Source organism: Nothobranchius furzeri, chromosome 9, assembly GCF_043380555.1.
Source record: "Nothobranchius furzeri strain GRZ-AD chromosome 9, NfurGRZ-RIMD1, whole genome shotgun sequence".
Taxonomy (NCBI): Eukaryota; Metazoa; Chordata; class Actinopteri; order Cyprinodontiformes; family Nothobranchiidae; genus Nothobranchius; species Nothobranchius furzeri.
In genome coordinates this window covers 48,517,862-48,539,111 of record NC_091749.1, presented here as the reverse complement: position 1 = coordinate 48,539,111, position 21,250 = coordinate 48,517,862, and the positions used below count along the sequence as shown (strand labels likewise).

At 40.9% G+C, this 21,250-nt stretch overlaps 1 protein-coding gene across 1 annotated transcript in view; it reads right to left on the bottom strand.

The window, feature by feature from the left end:
• The window catches only part of hsd17b12b (hydroxysteroid (17-beta) dehydrogenase 12b), a 45,740-nt gene extending 25,362 nt beyond the window's left edge, over positions 1–20,378 (bottom strand). The window contains exon 1 of the mRNA XM_015956345.3: positions 20,070–20,378. Within this exon, the coding sequence (XP_015811831.1) occupies positions 20,070–20,247 (178 nt within the window). The 5' untranslated portion in view covers positions 20,248–20,378. The remainder of the gene's footprint in view (positions 1–20,069) is intronic.
• Between the last annotated feature and the right edge of the window lie 872 nt (positions 20,379–21,250).

Here is a 21,250-nt window from a genome sequence, read left to right as displayed (position 1 = left end):
AGAGCGTCGGTGCACAGCCATTTTCAAATCATTCCAGAGATGTTCAATGGGGTTCAGGTCTGGGCAACTCAAGGACCTTCACCGAGTTGTTCTGTAGCCACTCATTTGATATTTTGGCTGTGTGCTTAGGGTCATTGTCCTGCTGAAAGGTGAACCGTCGCCCCAGTCTGAGGTCAAGAGCGCTTTGGAGCAGATTTTTATCCAGGATGTCTCTGTACATTGTTGCAGTCATCTTTCTGTCATGGTCTGCGTCTCCCTCATGTGTCTCCTTGTGTGCTCCATCCTCCCCTAAGGATCCCCTTATGTGTCTCCTTGTGTTCCTCATGTGTCCCCTGGTCTGCAGGCCCTCCAGATTATCCCTCCCAGGTCCTGTGCTCTTTTGGTCTCCCCTAGTCACCCCTCTGCAGTTTTTCTATAGGTACAGCTTTTCATTTAATTAGTCTTTTTAGTGTGTTTCTTTCCCCACCGGTTTTTGTAGTTTTCCTTCCCCCTTAGAATATTAGTTATTTTTGCTTGCTCTTCTTGTCTTTAGGTTTTTGCTCTTAGGTCATGCTAGTTTCCTCTCCCTGATTACAGGTGCTGGCCAGTAAATTAGAATATCATCAAAAGGTTGAAAATATTTCAGTAATTCCATTCAAAACGTGAAACTTGTACATTATATTCATGCAATGCACACAGACCAATGTATTTCCAATGTTCATTACATTTAAATTTGATATTCATAAGTGACAACTAATGAAAACTCCAAATTTGGTATCTCAAAAAATTAGAATATTCTGAAAAGGCTGAATATAGAAGACACCTGCTGCCACTCTAATCAGCTGATTTACTCAAAACACCTGCAAAGGCCTTTAAAAGGTCCCTCAGTCTTGTTTTGAAGGCACCATAATCATGGGGAAGACTTCTGACTTAACAGCTGTCCAAAAGACAATCATTGACACCTTGCACAAGGAGGGCAAGACACAAAAGGTGATTGCTAAAGAAGCTGGCTGTTCGCAGAGCTCTGTGTCCAAGCACATTAACAGACAGGCGAAGGGACGGAAAAAATGTGGTAGAAAAAAGTGTACAAGCTCTAGGGATAACCGCACCCTGCAGAGAATTGTGACGACAAACCCATTCAAAAATGTGGGGGAGATCCACAAAGAGTGGACTGCAGCTGGAGTCAGCGCTTCAAGAACCACCACGAGGAGACTCATGAAAGACATGGGATTCAGGTGTCGCATTCCGTGTGTCAAGCCACTCTTGAACATGAAACAGCGCAAGAAGCGTCTCGCCTGGGCCAAGGACAAAAAGGACTGGACTGATGCTGAGTGGTCCAAAGTTATGTTTTCTGATGAAAGCAAGTTCTGCATTTCCTTTGGAAATCAAGGACCCAGAGTCTGGAGGAAGAGCGGAGAAGCACAGAATCCACGTTGCATGAGGTCCAGTGTAAAGTTTCCACCGTCAGTGATGGTGTGGGGTGCCATGTCATCTGCCGGTGTTGGCCCACTCGGTTTCCTGAGGTCCAGGGTCAATGCAGCCGTCTACCAGGAAGTTTTAGAGCACTTCATGCTTCCTGTTGCTGACCATCTTTATGGGGATGCAGACTTCACCTTTCAACAGGACTTGGCACCTGCACACAGTGCCAAAACCACCAGCACCTGGTTCAAGGACCATGGTATCCCTGTCCTTGATTGGCCAGCAAACTCGCCTGACCTTAACCCCATAGAAAATCTATGGGGTATTGTGAAGCGGAGGATGCAATACGCTAGACCCAACAATGCAGAGGAGCTGAAGACGACTATCAGAGCAACCTGGGCTCTCATAACACCTGAGCAGTGCCACAGACTGATCGAGTCCATGCCACGCCGCATTACTGCAGTTATTGAGGCAAAAGGAGCCCCGACTAAGTATTGAGTGCTATACATGCACATTCTTTTCATGTTCATTCTTTTCAGTTGGCCAACATTAGAGAAACAAACATTTTTTCATTGGCCTTTAGAATATTCTAATTTTCTGAGATACCAGATTTGATGTTTTCATTGGTTGTCACCTATAAATATCAAAATTAAACGTAATAAACATCGGAAATACATTGGTCTGTGTGCATTGCATGAATATAATGTACAAGTTTCACGTTTTGAATGGAATTACTGAAATATTTTCAACCTTTTGATGATATTCTAATTTACTGGCCAGCACCTGTAGTTAATTGCTTTCACTAGGTTTGTCTCCCCACGCTCCTGCAGCTTATCTTCCTCTCATCATGCCCCAGTGTATTTAACCCTGTCTGCGTCTCTGTCTGTTGTTGGGTCATTGTTTGTGTCACCCTTGTCTCGTTCCCCTCTCTTGATTTTGGTTTCTTATGTTTTTGGATACTCTAGGTTTTGTTATTGGGACTTTTTGATTTTTGTTTTTGTTCCCTGCCTTTTTTGGATGTATTCTTTAATAAATGATTTTACGTTATTTCTCCACCCTGTGTCATCTGGAATCTCTGCATATTTGAGTCCTAACCTCCTCTTGGCTCCCGACGTGACACTTTCCCTCAATCCTGACTAGTCTTCCAGTTCCTGCTGCTGAAAAGCATCCCAACAGCATGATTCTGCCACCACCATGCTTCACTGTAGGGATGGTATTGAGGGGCCTCATTTATCAAGCTTGCTCACGCACAAAATGGGGTGGGAAAACTGCGTAAGCAACTTTCCAGGCAAACTTTGGGATTTATGAAAGAAAACTTACCGGAAAAATGTGCACAACTTTAAGTTGACTAAGGACCTTGCTTACTCACATTTTGGACATGGAGAGCACCTGCAATGCTGCTGCTGAGAAGAATAAACTGATGAAATCCTGCAGCATTATCACTTGTACTATTTCATTTTCACACAGAACAAGACCCCCCACACGCACGCGAGCGCACACAAACATGCGAGCACACACACTCGCACACACACACAGCCTGAAGCGCAGAATATGGAATGCAGAATATCAGCAGGGGGACAGATTGAGACAGAATGTCATGTGTCTGTGACAGTGTGTGTGTCATGTCACTGTGACCCGATTGATCATGCACCCTGGCTACGTGTACAGGGGAGATCTCCGTTTGTTGACTGGTTAGCGCACGACTTTCACCTGGGAGTCTGATCGAATCCCGACTGGACCATTTTTTTATATCCGCCACAGACCTCTCTGAAGAATTCACAACATTGATGGCTTCAGCAATGCTGTGCCACTCCGTGGACTTTCTCTTATTTGTTTTGCAAAAGCACTTCCTTTCATTTCTCCACCTCACCCACAGGTACCTCAATTTCTGCTTCTGTGAAATTACGCTTCCTTGATCTGCCTTGATCTACGGTTGCCATGTCATTGGCAGATCGCTGCAACAGCCGGCTTATGTATGTGCATGAGATCCACAAGGCACTTTGCTCTGACTATTTATGGCAGTAAGTGGGCGTGGTGAGGGCGGGCTCTGACTAAAATGCAGCTGAGAACCATTCTCGTTAGTCTCAGACTTATGAAGCAGAGATTGCGTGCAGCTGTGTGTACTCCATGTTTGATAGATCACAAACCTACTTGGCGTAAGTACTTTTTTTTTGCTGAGCTTAAGTACGGTTTTAGTAAGGATTCTACGCACTGTTTGATAAATGAGACCCCAGGTGATAAGCGGTGCCTGATTTTCTCCAAACATAACGCCTGGCATTCACGCCAAAGTGTTCAATTTTTGTCTCATCAGACAAGAGGATTTTGTTTCTCGTTGTCTGAGTCCCTAAGGTGCCTTTTAGCAAATTCCAGGTGGGCTGCCATGTGCCTTTTACTAAGGAAAGACTTCCGTCTGGCCACTCTACCATACAGGTCTGACTGGTGGATTGCTGCAGAGATGGTTGTCCTTCTGGAAGGTTCTCCTCTCTCCACAGGACAGCTGGAGCTCTGACAAAGTGACCATCAGGTAATTGGTCACCTCCCTGACCAAGGCCCTTCTCCCCCATTCACTCAGCTTAGAAGGCCGACCAGTTCTAGAGTCTTGGTGATTCCAAACTTCTTCCACTTACGGATGATGGAGGCCACTGTGCTCAAAGGAACCTTTAAAGCAGCAGAAATGTTTCTGTAACCTTCCCCGGCCTTGTGCCTCAAGACAATCCTGTCTCAGAGGTCTACACTCAAATCCTTTGTCTTCATGCAGGTTTGTGCTTTGACATGCACTGTCAACCCAGGGCCCTTATATAGACAGGTGTGTGCCTTTCCAAATCATGTCCAAGCAACTTAATTTACCACAGATGGACTCCAATTAATCTGCTGAAACATCTCAAGGATGATCAGTGGAAACAGAATGCATCTCAGCTCAATTTTGAGCTTCACGTCAAAGGCTGTGAATACTTATGTTCATGTGATTTCTCAAGTTTTTTATTTTTAATATATTTGCAACAACTTCAAAGACACTTTTTTCACATTACCATTATGGGGTGTTGTGTGTTGTATTTTATGGGCAAAATGAATTTAATCCATTTTGGAATGAGGCTGTAAAATAAACAAAAAAGTGGAATAAGTGAAGCACTATGAATACTTTCTGGATGCACTGCATATCGGTAAAACACCCCTAGTTTTTAGTGAACATTCATAGAGGACACCAACCGCTTGCCTCACCAAATTTACATCATAAACCAGACAAGGAGAACATGAAGTAGCTGTTTGATGTTGTTGACCAACTAGCCAACAGCTGTTACATCATTATAGTGAGTGAACAACTGTAGATTTCCCCCACTACTAATCTCCATTACACCGTGGCCAGTTTTTGGTTTTTAATAGTTGCAGTGATGAAATGTTTACATTTAAACATGTTCCAATTAATTTGTTGTAGTTTTTGCTTCACTAGAGTTCAATGTTTGACACAGAGGAAGATTATTTCCAAATGAAAGTTAACAATGGACAGCTGACATTGTTCCCAGAAGTAGACACAACAACAGGTTCTACCCAAGCACACTAAGAAATGATGCTTTTAGACAAATCCACCAGAGCTCTGGAATGAAGCGGTTTAGAAAAATAAGTTTAAAATGTGTTTGGACATAAATAAAACCCACATACTGTAACACACACATACTGTAAAACCATAACCATGATTAAATCCTCAGAACTATCAGAAATGCAATTTCTGTTTACCTGTGGCCATTCTTAAAGGACTTTTCTTCTTTTAGTTTATTTTTTGACTGCAAACGCAAACACTATAATGATGTAACGGTTGTTGACCAGTTGGCCAACAAATCAACATCAAACAATAATGTTCTCCTAAGCCCATTGGTTCAATGAACCTGGGGTTTCCTCCGTTTTAAGCTTTTAAAAAGGCAGGCATCAGGGTTTCTAGACAACTATGTGTTTTGTACGTTTTGGTGGTTCTCAGAACGCTTTTTGTTTACAATGTCTGATTGAATCATCAGTTACGTCATTGGGCCCGATCCTCATAGTTACGTCACAGCTGGTGTCCCTGATGCTGGGAACTCTCTCCTTCTGAGGCTGCAGCTAAAGATTCTATTAAAAACAACAATTACTGCAGGAACATTTCAAATAAATAACTTTAAAATACAAGCTGGCAGAACTGTTACTAAATTCCAAAATCTAAATGTTTCACATTGCAAAACATACACTAATCAATAATTTAAAATTTGAATGTATAAATAGATTGTAAGGTTGATTTACTATTGTCAGAGGCTTTTGCATTCCCAAAATGCCATGTAATACATTTGTTGTACACTGCCAGGCTTAGGAAAACATTTCTGTATATGCTGAAATAAGGAATTAAAAATAAGATTATAACTAGCAGAATAATAGAGCTGCAAAGTCTTGTATAGTGTTTGTAGCACGAAAATCTACTGACTGTCATGCCCGTTTCAATCTCAACAACACAGGTCTTTTTTTTCAGTCCAGAGTCTGAAAGCTTATTAGATACAATAAAATGAGGCTACAGTTTACAATCCCAACGACATTATGTTTGTAGGAAATTTTGTTTGCATCCTTTCTAGAAATCTAATAATCTTTTAGAGATAATGAAATTTATTTGAGGCATACATTTTGAGCTACTCATAATCAAATCTCACTGGTTTGTGTATTTTCCCTTTTACTGCCCATCTTCTCTTTGTGGGATTGTCTTTAATACACATGATGCCGAGATGCCAAGGATTCTCTGGGGCAACTGAAGAGCCAAACAGAAGGGAGTGGAGAAGGAAAAGAGGAAAGAAAATGACAAACACGAACATGGGGGATCCTGGGGGCAACTAAAAATAGTACAGAGGAACAGGAGGGTGGGGGTGCAGGAGTATCTGGAGGCAAAATGATGAGAGAAACATCAACTGGGTTATTTTTAGTTATTTTAAGAATGAAATGTGTTGCAGGCAGAACAGGAAAAAATACAGCTGAGTGCATGTTCCCTTCAAGCAAATAAAGCAGAGTCTATTTCTGGAACTGCTGTTGTCTCCTAAAAACTGGGTCAGACTGGCTAAGTGTCCTGATGAGAGTGCTCCTATGCAACGGGAAAAAACTCCAATTTTCAACAAGTTCTGTCAGCCTACAGGCCTTCACTTGTTTAGGCTTCACGTGGTAAAGGCTTCAGTATGAATGTTTTAACGTAACTAGTAGATACTGGTGAAGCAGCTGAGATTTGGAGATAAGCCACGTAGGATCATTTTGCACAAATGGATACCAACCATGAGAGCAGTTCAACAACAAAAAAATAACATAAATCAGTTATAATTATTTTAGACAAACCAGAGTATTTTAAAATCCATCAATCAATGCATGAAATCCTGCAGGTACTGACCAGCTGGGGGAGACATTCTAGTCAGCCAAGAAAAAGTGATATGGAGATGGGCAGTGGTTTCCTCAAATTAAAACCTGATCTCGAACATTTCACAGAAAAAAGTGAAAACTTTACGTAGAAGGAGAGGGAGGACAGGCTAGGTCATCCATTTATTTAGTCTTCAAAAGCAATAAAATAATATCAACAAATGACATAGCTATAGGGAGCCTGGGTCACGCTCATTTACTTCTGGACCATGGGTTCCCGGCAGAACAAAAAGATGAATGCAAGTCAATGGGGCTAAAAACACTATTTTATAATTCCGCTTGTTATGTGCCATGGATTTCACATAAGATGTCCGTGAATTTTAAAGAAGCATTTTGTTTCCAAGAAAGCGCTTATTCTCGAACGAGGGGAAACGCTATTTTAGGTTTTAGGTGTGAAAACAAGTCCAGGACTACAAGTGCGCTTCACAAAAGTGACTTAATCGAACCAGACACGGAGAAAAACAGAGGGAAAATGGCTGTAAGTTCAGCGAAATTCAAATCCTTCCTTCAGGAGGAAAGAACCACCATAAATATGGCCATGTGATAAGTAGCACCTACGCTAGGGAAGCGGATATTCTATGGTGACGTCATATATGCAACGTGCCGATTGTCTGATTTGTAGTCATGCTAATTACAAACTTTTACAAGCTGGTAAATCTCAAGGTACGTGACTGGCGTGGTTGAAAAACCCATCATTAGTTTTCATTTAAATTGCAGTACAACATATGTACGATCCAGGGCGAAAGGCAAAGCGGAATACAAATCATCTCTTTTAGCACCGTTGACTTTAAAATTAAAATGTAATTTTTGCGTTCTTCCGGGGGCACATGAGGCAACCAGAAATGAAGGAGACTTGGGCACCCATAAGATATGCCAAAATTCTAATCTTAAAGACAACCAACTGAAAGTGCCCATTCACTTATTTGTTTGTATTTTCAATAAATCTGCTGTGATCACTATATCATGAATAATTGATTTGTGAGTCATTTCCTGTGTGTGTGTGTGTGTGTGTGGGGGGGGGGGGGGGGGGGGAAGCTCTGACGCCTGTTTCATGGGGTAAAAGTTTGTCTTACTCATTAAGTTTCATAATATGCAATTATCTTGACTCTGGCTAACAGCAACACAACTGTTCGCTCTTCTTTCCTGAGCAAATAATACAATGTTTAAGTGTTATATCCACAAATAATACAAGCCTGAATGTGTTCTGCCATGTTATGGAGTGGCTAACAGGTAGCTTCTATTAGTTTCTTTTAATCATAATTTCAAGTTTTTTAAAGTTTGTTAACTCATTCGCTGCCAGCCGTATCCTGATCGGTAAAGCCCTTCGCTGCCAGCATTTCTCACCTTTTTTACTGTTTTTTTTAAGAGTCACAGAACGTGGCGCGCTAAGATGATGTCGACGCCAAAACATCCAAAACAAAGCGGAGATTCACCTCTTACATCAGGAAGAATCTGCGCGTTTTGAGCTTCATCCTTTCTTTCATAATCCGTTGTTGAATTGTGATTGGCAGAAGCTTTTCCGGTTCGCGCCTCACTTTTTTTACAGCAGCGGCCCAAAATCGATCTCCTAACACATGGATTTTCTGCTTCCTGAAAATGTGACATGTGACGTATGCAGATGAAGTTCGGCTTTAGAGCTGAGATGTTTGTGCTCACGGTGCCGGGGCTCGTTCCGATGCCCATACAGTGAAAAAATGCAAATGATGACTTTAGTCGTCATTGGCAGTGAATGAGTTAAATACAGGTTAAGTTAAGCTATCAAGTTATATTTTTGCTAAATGATAAATAAAAACTTCAGATTAAAGAAGCCATGAAATATAATGAATAAATATTTTAAGCACTTGCTTTTAAACTGGTTTCGGTGATTTTTTAGCGAAAAACTTGTGCAACTTCACATAGAACAGGCCTTTGCTGGCCAGAAACTATGCTTAACAACGTTTATGTTACTAACAAAACTAGTCAGTGACACGATGCAATCTCCTTGGTTCCCTATATAGAAAACCTTTAATTACTGGCATAATGAATTGAACTCAATTGGAATGTTTGACTTTGTGAAATGCCTTGAGACAACTCGTCATGATTTGGCGCTATATAAATACACTAAATTGAAACGGAGTTGAATTGTGGTTCCAGTAGGAACATTAGTTGGAGGTCTCTTTAGTCTTTACAGCAATAGCCGTTTACTGTGCCAGTAGCTATGATAGAGGTTAGCAATTAGCTTTTTTTCTGAGCTGGAGGAGATGGTGCCTGTGCGCAATCCCGGTGCTGCAGCCCCGTTTGCGGTGCCCATGCGTGATCCCGGTGCTGCGGCCCCGCCGCAGACCCGGTTTGGTCTGGTCAATGCCAGGTCTGTGCAGAACAAAACTTTTATTCTTTGGGATTTTTTTTATTCAACATGACTTGAGTTTTCTGTGCATGTGTGAGTCCTGGATCCCGATTGGTGACTCAAGCACCCTGCTGGAGCTGGTACCACCTGGCTGCTCCTGTTTTAATATCCCTAGATCATGGGGCAGAGGTGGTGGGCTGGTTGTTGTTTTTAAATCCAGCTTTCCTTGTAAACAGCTTACACCCATTATGTCATTTTCTTCTTTTGAACTGTGCCAGTTTGAACTACGCATCTCCCCCCCCCCCCCCCCCCCCCCCCCCCGCCTGCTCGTTGTGCTGATTTATCGCCCTCCAAAGACTGACTCTAACTTCCTAAATGATTTCTATGATCTTGTGGCAGAATGTATCCTAAAATATGACTATGTCCTATTTTTTAGCGATGGGTACCCAGAGGTGGACATTAACTTCAAAACCAACTGGCCAGTCAGGCCGGTAACTGAATATTTACCGGCCCTGCTGGTCAGCTGCCAAAACGAGTCAAAATAACAAATGAACCGTTTTAAATGTAATAAACCTTTATTTTGTACACATTCACAAACATAAAACGTATTCAAGTTTGAATTTGTTTGTTCCCTCAACAAAACACGATTTTGTCGTTGCATACTTCCGGCATACAACGCAGTACATCACCAGCTCCGCTTTGCTGTACTCGAGCCATTGGCTGTGTTGGAGATGAGCCAGTTCTGCGCAGATTAGACCAGCGGTGATCGGCGAGCAATGCATGCCAGTTAGATTTGTGTCCGACTTGACACAGACTTGCTCCGACGTCATGCATACGTAGGCAACGATAACCTCGTGAGATCAAGGCGGCCGCAGGTTTTGGAGCAAGGCGCTGCAGTTGCTCTCCCTCGGCTGCAAAACCTAGGGGATGACGGGAAACGCCTGGTTCTCACCCGATCTAAGATCTGATTGGTTCATTGGTTTTTGATCCAAACATCTGGTGGTAGAACATGAAATGTTAGTTGGTCACATGTATTCTGTAAATCATGTTATGTTGATGATGACAACTATACAGGCCAGGGATTCCCAAAGTGTGGTGCGCGCACCCCTGGGGGTGCACGAGCTGCCGCTAGGGGGTGCGCAAGGTGAAAAGTGTAATGGCTGCGGAGCTCAGAGAAGTCTGTCAAAAGTCACCATTAGCGTAGCCAGAAACTCATTTGTGGGTGGGCCTAAGAAAAAGTAAGTGGGCCCAATAAACGTAATTGAAAACAAGTATATTTTGCTTGTGTGTGTGTGTGTCCTCCGCACATGCCCTAGCTCAGGGGTCGGCAATCCGCGGCTCTGGAGCCGCATGCGGCTCTTCCATCCATCTGATGCGGCTCTCTGTGCTTGTAAAATAATGAATGGATATTTAAATAAAATGCTTTATATTTTACTGCATAAATTTTACATCTGTAAGCTAATTCTAAATGTAAAGATTGTCTGCGTAAACCTGCAACCCGGTCTACTGTGTGACCGGGTTGACGCGTCATGCTTGTGCGTAATCATATAGGTGCTTTCTGAGCTGAAAACTATGTGAGATTCTGGGACTCTCCTCAGACGCCACATTGGAGACAGGAACAATCAGAATTCAGCCAAAGTTTCATCATCAGGGAATATTTTCTAAGTGACAAGTCTCTCTGAGAGACCGGGTTTGGAAAACTATCGCTTCAGTGGAAGGAATCTTCCCGCATGCGCTCTGGTTCTGCGGCACTCTCCAAGCCACTTTCCACATCTTCAGCTCACTGTGCACCTTATGTACGTGCTGACAGTGAGCTGCGCTGAGCGGTGTCCAGCTCAGATGTTCAGAAGGAAATCTTTTCTTGAGTGATTTAGCTACGTCTGCGATTTGCGAAACGAATAAAGTGTCAGTTTGTCTGCATGTGTCAGCGTAATTCTTTCTATTCTTTCTCCATCAAAATAAACGGCCAAATACGGGAACTATCCGGTCAACACAAGCCCTGCTTTTAACTGTTCTGTTTTCTTGAGAAAATTGTTACAAATTTAACTTGATTAACACCAGAGCCAGGCGCACTGCACCGTTATCTCCGTCACTGTAAATGAGGGAAAAACAAAATGATCGGATCCTTTTCTGACCTTCCCCACCTACAAAGTTTAATTACAACAATCAAACGTGACAGAGCCTGGATTTGTATTCTGAACAGTCTAAACATGTTTTAAAAAGAAACGTGTGACAAAAGTGGCACCTGCTCAGTAAAACCACCAACAGGGTGAAAAATATCAAAATATTGTAGGCAGAGACGGGCTACAACTTCTGGATCCACTTTATATAAATCGTTTTATTGATTATCTTTTTATGAAAGACAGCTTTGACGTACACGAGCGACCGGTACCAGCTGCTGTCACCTGTTGTGAGCAGCGCTCTGCTGTCTGAGAGTAGGCCCCGCCCACAACGCCGCGGCTGCTGCAGTGTTTTCTTTACTGTGGGAAACGGGTAATAATGGCTCTTTGATGGGAACAGGTTGCTGACCCCTGGTTTAGCGTGACATCTGAGATATGTATATATATATATGTATATATATATATATATATATATATTGAGATAGATATATATATAATAGGGCTGCAACTAACGATTATTTTCATAATCGATTAATCTGTCGATTATTTTTTCGATTAATCGGTTTGTTATTGTTTAGCTATTTAACCTATACAAGTGATGAATACATTTCAGTTAAGAAAAAGAAAAACATAAGAGAAGTGTGCAGTTGACTGCAATCTATTTTATTGCACATGAACACAGTCAGTGGTGTAAAATGAGCTAAACAGTGCAAAATATCAGTCCAGAATAATTTTTTGGCATCAAAATATAAGAGGTAAATTCCATAAAAAATAATGTAGAATCTGGAATAGTTTGTAAGTGGTATGCATTGCTGGGGGTGAGTGTCTTGCTCCCCATGTAGTTGTCCATCGTTGCTTGTTTTTTTCTGCATAAGAAACACAAATAAACTGAATTAAGTACACATATAAAATAAAGCAGCACACACACTACAACACTAAATCAATATTACATTATTTGAATTAATTAACAATATACAGTGATCATTTAATTTGACAAAAATGTGTTGTGAGGCTTTTTACGGCGTTAGATAGTAAAACAGCCTTTTAATAGTTAAAAAAAGGACTTTCTGAATTTCTCCTGTATTTAAAAATTGAAAGCGTACAACTATGCCGCGTTATATTCACCTGGACACAGCTCGTCTGTATATTTTCCTCTGCGGAGTTGTCCTTTTTTGAATGAGGAACACAGTTATGGGTTTGTGCCGTTTTTCTCTTAACGAGAACATTCTTATAAACAGACGTGCTGAATTTGGCAAGCGCATGATTCACAACACGGAGGAGATTCACGATTGCATCTATTCAATCAGAAGTAGAACACCGTAAACTGACGCGGCAAAAAAAAAACATGTTTAACATCCACTATAACGAACTCAGCTAACACTAAGTCCCAAATGTGATCTGCGTTAGCTTGTTTATTTTCTGTTACTTACCGGACATTCCTCTGCTGCATCAGCCCCCACGTTTTCGTCTCAAATGTTCACTTAGATACGTCGTGCTTCCGTCGTGCCATGGTTTTTGCATATTTTGCAGGTCACCGGTCTTTTCAAGGCATCTAGTGAAGTGCTCCCATACTCGTGAGGTTTTTGTCCGGGGTTTCTCTTGTTTTGTCGCTTCTATTTTTCTTCCGTATTTCTTGTTGATCCGCCATCTCTCACAGCAAGATGAGCGTCAGTAACGTGATACGTCATGAAAACCGAGGGCACTTATTGGCTCATTTCTTCTTCTACGGCTCCACTGGTAGATCAGTGGCTCATTACTGCCACACACTGGCGGCAAATTTAACAGATTGTAACCGATGTCAGATTGTGGTAAAAAATAGACTTTATGCGGTAAAATATGATTATTAAACAACTAATCGATGACTAAAAAAGTTGTTAACTATTTTAATAATCGATTATAATCGATTAAATCGATTAGTTGTTTCAGCTATATATATATATATATATATATATATATAGCCATGCCCTGATGTGGGGCTGGGGGGGGTGTCAACATGGTCGGGACATAGAAGGGGGTGCGCGGCTACATAAGTTTGGGAACCACTGATATAGGCCATAAAGAGAAATGTGTTTTGTTTTCTTTTGTCACGTTTCCTATGAGCACACTGAAGCTACAGCTGATAACCTTTACTTATTATTACAGTCATGTCTTCATATACAATATGTGATATCCATAAGCACGTGAGGGTGTGTTTCAGCTGCTAACAGGCACCAGAATTAAAATTGAAAATTGAACAAGTGTGAACGCTAACGCGATATCTTCAGCCATCGTCACCCCCGAGCTACACAAGTAGGGAAATCTGTCCGACTCAAACGCCGGCTTTCAGCCACTCCCCCTGCTGCTTCCGTTTGCTCTCGTCTGTTTTCCAGGCGAGGCGCTGCTCAACTCGAACACGGCCATTCTCTGCGCCTCACGTCTTCTTTAAACTGCCAAGAATCATTCCACCTACGCACACGCTTCTCTGCTTCATACCGTTTCGAACTGTCTCGCTTCTTCTCACCAGTTTTAAAGCGTTTTGCCGGAGATTTCATCAAGAAATCCCATCCCTGTGGTGGCACCATCTTCCTGCGTGCTTGTGTGTTTCTAGCGTGATTCCACTTGGTCATTAATAGTGAACTTATAGTTCACGTGACTATAACTAGAATCGTGCAGTACGTGCACGAATCATACAAGTGCAGTAAGTGGCTAGAGGCGTGCAGGTTCACGCGCGCAAAACGAAAACGGAGGCTTCCTACAGGGCGCGGCCATGATGTAGGTGAAAGCCGGTGTGTAAATGACAAACAAGGTTTGGGCGCTACCCGGGCGGTAAATTGTCAAGACGAGAAAATTTAGCGCCATTGCGCTCAGGCGCTTTAAAGGTCCACCCCGGTACCGAATTCAGTCCTTTTTAAAGGTACAGACTTAATTCCATAGTACCGACTGAGCACCGATTCACGTCATTTGAAATGGTGCCTCGTTTCGGTACCCATCCTTCATAACGAGAACTTGTCTATACAGCTGCGCATGCGCAAGAGCGTTATGTCATCGGTCGCTGCGAGCGAGTTGTAAACAGAGCAGCATGGTAGAAAGAACGCACGCTAAAGCTTGGGTCCACTTCACTAAATGTGATGGGTAACTGGGTGATGATGAAACCAGCGACAACCATCTAAGTGAGACATCCTCATCTTAATCTGCTCCGGTAGGTAAATAAAATGCTTAAGATAACGTTAGCTTGATTTGTTAGCTTCCCTTCTGCTAATGGTGCGTTCGCTTTCTCCTCGGAACTCTGAATTTCCGACTGGAAGAACATGAACGCGCTCTAAAGTTTGGCTTCACTTTACTAAATGCGACGGGTGATTGGGTGAGGATGAAACCAGCGACAACGATCTAAGTGTGAGGCATCATCGTTTTAATCTGCTCCAGCAGTTAAATAAACTGTTTAAGATAATGTTAGCTTGATAAATTAGCTTCCATTGCCACCATTGTTATCAGCTAATGGTGCGTTCGCTTTCTCCTCGGAAATTCTAACATCCCAGTAGGAAAAATCAAAGAAAAAGGATGGCAAAAGGAATGAAGATACACAGTAAATTTAGTTCACAGTAACGATGTTTGCTTCAGTTTAATTACCAGCTTATAAAACTACAAGGACGATGTTAAAATACAAACAGTTGTATGTTATTTATCGTTATATTTATCAAATATGGTTATATATTGAGAAAATTATATATTTTATTATAAAAGAGAATTAAAATAATAAACACTCAAAAGTATCGAAAATTGGTACCGTTAAGTTCCCAGGTACCGGGAATTAGTACTGAATCGATTCAAATGTCAAAGGTACCCATCCCTATTTTTTGGTGATTTTAACATCCATATATGCTGTCCTGACAATGTGCTTGCTAACCCAAGCCAAGAGAAAGGTCTCTCTATCCAGTCCTTTGTGTCCTGTCTTAACGAGGTGATGTCTTGGCTAATGACCAACTATCTGCATCTGAATGAGGGAAAGACAGAGCTCATTGTTTTTCACCCCATCAGCAAGGCTGTGGGTCGTGATGTTGATCTTGGCCCTCTTTCTCCCTACTCAAAACCAGTTGTCACCAGTTTGGGGGTGAAAATTGACTCTGGACTTAAAGTTGATGCTCACATCAACTCTGTGATCCAGTCCAATTTCTTTCATCTGAGACACCTTGCAAAAATCAAGCCTATGCTGTCGACAGCCCACCTGGAGCGGGTACTCCATGCTTTTGCAATTTCTAGGCTTGATTACTGCAATTCTCTATATACTTGACTGGGTCAATCATCACTGCGCCGCCTACAGGTTGTACAGAACAGCGCAGCCAGGTTTCTGACTGGGACCAGGAAACGGGACCACATCAGTCCGGTTCTGGCCTCCCTGCACTGACTTCCGGTGTGTTATCGTTCACACTTATCTCTTGTTTTACCCATTTGGTACTCTGTCATTTAATCATTCCTGACGCGCTCCACTCGTCGTGTGCTGCGGTGATTTCACCTCATTGACGCAGCATCAAAACGCGCACTCCGCTTTGCGGTCAGGAGATCCCATTGATCTGCTCAGAAGTAAGAGGTGAAAAAGTAAGAATCCAGGCAGCAGTTTTTCTGGAGAGTTTAGAGGAGATGTAGGAAGATGAGAGACAGACAGGACAGGAAAATAGTTAAATAAAAACAAGAAACCACAGCTTGAAAGTAAAATGTAGGTAGATTTATCTCCATTACACATTTTTACCTATGCAGCACTGGTGCAACATCTTTGAGTTACTATTTCCCCAGAGCTTTATTTAACAGAAGTAAGTTACATGTAAGAAAAATGCTTTTTACTGGCGCACAGTGTGGTCATCTGGACGCAGTGGAGGAAAATAAAGGAACCAGCAAAGGCACAAAGGCTGAACCGGTCCAAAGTTTGGGATCAAAAGTGCAGCTACACGCAGATTGGCTAATGCTAAAGCTAACGGGTAGCGGTCTCACGATCAAGTGGCGCACAGAAAAATATATGATGATCGTAAAACTACGAAAGAATAAACTCTACAAACAGATGAAAAGTCCCCACCATCCTGTTTATTCTGCAACCTGCAGCGCTGTGGATCAGAACCACTGCAGATACGAGTCACATTACTATTACAAGTCTGCTCCACACACAGGAGCAGGAAGTACGACAAGCCGTTGGTAGTATATAATTCACAAATGCATCTATCTTTGAACATTTAAACTGGATTATTGGCAACCCGTACATAATAGACATGCCACCATAACAATGTTAGCAGCAGAAATTAAATGTTATTACCATTTCCATTACAAATGCATTTTAATGAAATGCATTATATTTTAGTGGATATATTTATGTGTTATTTTGACTAAGATGAGTGTTATTAATAAATACCTAAAATTTTACTGAAATGTAGGTCAAATATTTAACAAAATTTTTAACTATAAATATCAGATGGGAAAAAGGGAACTAAACACCAATCTAATACATATTAATGAGCCTTTTTTGATATTTTACCTTTACAAAACTGACACAGTTGAATGCACAGAGTATGCATGTGCTGGCGCATGGTCAGGATGGTACCACCTCTGCCTCAATTTGAGCCAGGAAAAACCCTGATAGCAAGACGGTCTATGGAAATGAGCTATAAGAGAGGAATGTCTTTGGAGGCAAAACATAGAGCTTAAGCTAGGATGAACATCGTAGAGGCCTACACTTGTTTCAGAGAGCCAAAGGTGGCTACGAAATCACGAACTGATGGTGACCTGGCTTGGTTGCAACTGGACTTTTAAGTAATAATATTTTTGTCAAACAGTGTGGATCTTTTTACTTTGTGGCTTATTTAGTATCAGTTGGTTTATGTTAGAGCTAGCTACAGCAGGCTACTGCTGGGTTGTTTACCACAGTTGTAATTCTGTTTTCAACCAGTAGGAGAGAGATATGGCAAACTTATTAAGTGCTGCTTTAAATTATAGATAACTGAAAATGTCACCCTATCTCAGTTCAGTTTACTTGCTTGGCAACACACCATTTAGTAACATCGCTAGACTATTAATGAATGAGCCTGTGTCCAAATAAGCAAGACAACATTTTATTATACCACAAAACAACAGCTCTCTGTTATATCATCACAGATGCCCCTCTTTTACCCAATCGCCCAGCATCAGCATGCCTTGCTGTGCGTGCTCACACGCACACACACAGACTGATGTGAGCACCACTGAACCAGAATCCCGAGGACTCTGCATCTCATGTGTGAGCCCCATTTATGAATGACTCTGGCGATGTTATATAATCAGGCTGTCCTCTCAATCTAGTCCACTAAGTTTGTGAATGAAAGTAGCAGCGGAAGCCAACGGGCTCCTTTTGCCTCATTGCATATCCTAAATCATTTTGCATGAGTGATCCAAAAATAACACAACCCCCTCCCCCCACTGCTCTCTGATGAGTTTCTACTTTTAGTTAAACACAAAAAGACCAAAAGCAACTTCAGCAACTAAAAAGGTTCAAACTCCTCAGTGTTCACAATAAAATAAAAGCACTCCTCGAGATGTATCCACTAGCCTTTACTTTGTCTAAAACTATATGAAACCGACTAGGTTTCATTTTTAAATCTCTGATCTGTTGCAATCAGAAATAACATCACAGTACGCTATATTTAAAACCAACTAGTTTTATTTTAAATTAAAACTACTTTCACAAAACCCTTCAAGTGTTTCATAAATGTGTAATACAGTTTGTTTGTTTTTATGATGAAAGGCGTACTTTGAGCAACACGAACACAACTATGAAGCAATACCAGGCAGTCACAATTCAAGGTTCACTGAGTGAGCAACGTGGACAGATTGACATATTCAATCTGATTTGATAATCCCCTCGAACGATAATCCAGTCACAAGATTTACAACAGTTTTAAAACCAGTAACAACAAGCTGATCATTCCATGTCTATTGTTTATTTCTTGTTTAAAGAATCACAAGATAATACTCTGAAGCTAGATTCAACAAGAAATGACATTTGTATGTAATGGTCCAAAATGAGAGACTAGACTTCTGACTGGAATATGAATCATTAAACAGACAGAATGTAATAGTTGTGCAGCTGGGTCACAGTTTAATACCACAGGATTCTTCATGTTGCTTCATGGGTTTGATTGGTGCAGGAGTTGGTGTCTGTGTGATATTCTTATGTTTATTATTTTATTTTTATTTATTTAGCAGACGCTTTTATCCAAAGCGACTTACAATTTATAACCTATAGGGCATGTTGTGATATTCTGCTTTAAGAAGAGCACAGTCTCCAGTTTTCAGAAGTGTGTAAATGTTAAATTAGAGGTAATTTGTTGGGTTTTGTCCATGTTTTCTATGAAAATTCTACAATGCATGGAAACACTCAATAAGTTAGGAAATATGTAGATGAAAACTTTTCTAGATGCCCCAGATTATGCTGATTTAAGCCTTTGAGTTAAAGGTAGGCACAATGATAAATTATCACTGCTGAGATGTCATTTATGTTAAATACGAGTCATTTTCATCAGCCTGAATTTACACCCGGAACTGAATTGGTTCAAGTGAAGCTCCGCCCACGCCCGTTTTCACAATTTGCAACAGTGTTTTAGGGAAGTCTGCTGCCATGTTGTCCTAGGTTGTCCAGTGGTTAAACCACCTGCCTTTCGTGTCATTTTATCATGTGCTGATGTGGGTTTGAATCCCGGCGGCATCGGCAGTGATTTATTAAACCAGCTGTGATTTATTAAGCCAGCTGAAGAAGATTTCATGGTTTCATATTTTAGTTTTATTATTTCCTGCAAAATATTTTGTGTCTCTAAACATCTTTGAATGGTTATTACCAAGCAGCATTTTAGTTGATTTACTCTGCTAATCTCACATAGACTCACATTGGCTAAATAAACAAGTTAAAAAAATAAAAAATAAAATAATAAAAAAAAAACAAGAGGAGAACCTGCACAAAACAGCAAACCAGATAGGTACTCTAATTACTGGACAGCCAAGTCTGTTACAAAATAATAGTCACCTAACACATCCTGAGCAGGCCATTATGTGCATCTATGTAGACAGGACGGTGGTCACCAATGCAGAAGTAATTTATCAGAATATCCAAGTTTCAGAACCAGGACCAGACAAGAATCAGGGGAAGATAAATGCCAGATGAGGCAAGTGGACTACTTTCACCTGTTTGCAGGAAAAATCTTTACATCGATCAAATTGAAGCTGAAGCAGGAAAATGCATGAATGCAGCCAAACATGGCTATGGGGATATATCGCATGAGGTCATGACAACATGGTAAAAAGCTCCAAAAAGTAGGTTTTTTTTATGATATGGAATATTTACCTAAACCAGGCAGGATTTGCTGCTAGAATCTGGGCCAAATATTACGTGAAGGCTGTCTTGCGTTTGACAGTGGTTGTTATTGAAGGCCATAAACCAACATATTCTTTAAAGCAATAAAAAATAAAAACGTTTAATGCTAAACATGAAGAATCATCCAATAGATTCCAAAGTTGATCACATATCCAGAGTAAAGAGCATAGAATACAGGACATTTAAATATTAGTTTATCAAAACTCCATTCATTCATTTAAAACCCATGTGATCTATCGAGGTACACGTGTATATGATGGAATAGAAACATAATAAATTCACATTTGGACTAAAAACCGGTGGTTGGTTGTAGAGAATCTTCTGGAAGTTAGAACCCCCACCATTGTTTCCCCTAGAATAAAGACCTTATATAATAAAAACTGCGTTTCGGCCTTATTTTGTTTGAGTTCATTCTCGTGCTACAGTTAAAAGTCTCGTAGTGTCACACTCTCACCTGCCCACTTTCCCAGACTGTTGGGGGATATGAGCCGACCATTGCCCAGCACCCACACCCTGAAACCGGACAACAACCGGCACACGGTGCACACGGACAGCCAGGCCGCGGTCAGAGCACCGAGCCAGAACAGAGGCGCCTCCACGGCCCGAAACATAGCTTCTCCGCTGAACGACATGCTTTCACCTCTGCTTTCACTCTGAGCTTACACCGACTTTCTTCAATTACTGCTCAAAGTGCAAAAAGCTAGTAGGATTCAGGCTAATGTGCAGGACACTTCCGGGTTTGTAGTAGGCGGTTTGTCATTGGCTCCTTTTCTTCCTTGTCTTCTTTTTTCGGCGTTTCCTAGCAACAATCTAAAGAACTTTATATCTACTGCCCTCCAGTGTTGAGATGATGAAACAACAACTATGTGCCAAATGTAAGACGAAATATTTTTCTAAACGCCTCAAGATTAAAATTAAAACAATAAAAAATTCACGTTTAGCTTTAAATCCTTTAATTTGGTGAAAATAATTATTTTCATATGATCAAGCAATAAATTATATTAGAGCTGGTGTGATTATGTTTACTTCCTCTTGTACTGATTCTTGATGTTCTATATTTTACATATTCGAACCACTTATATTACAGTCATTCTATGATTAAATATTTCAAAGCTTATATTTGAGTTTTCTGCCACAGCTATTGTCACTTAAATATCCTTACTTTACTTTAAAATTTCAAACACACACACACACACACACACACACACACACACACACACACACACACACACACACACACACACACACACACAAACACACACACACACTTGCAATATGTGTTTCTTAACTTTATGAGTATTTTTAATTTAAAAATTAAAACCCTTCTTCACTGATAATGTGAACTTAAGTCATATTTTTAATATCCACACACACTCATATTCTAGCTGCTCCATTTGAACAACACTCTTTAAACTAGTACTTTAGGTGTGCGTGCATTAATATTTTAATTATCAATTTATTTTGTAATCTCAAAATTTTCACAGTGTCATAGTTTTCAAATATGTTAATCCTGTTCTCTTCTAAATGTCGTGAAATGTGATGGGTGATTGCAAATCCATATAGTGAAAATCAATTTAACGTATCTTTCAGAAAATTATTGTTTTTATGTTTATTGTATTACCTTCTTCTCAGCAT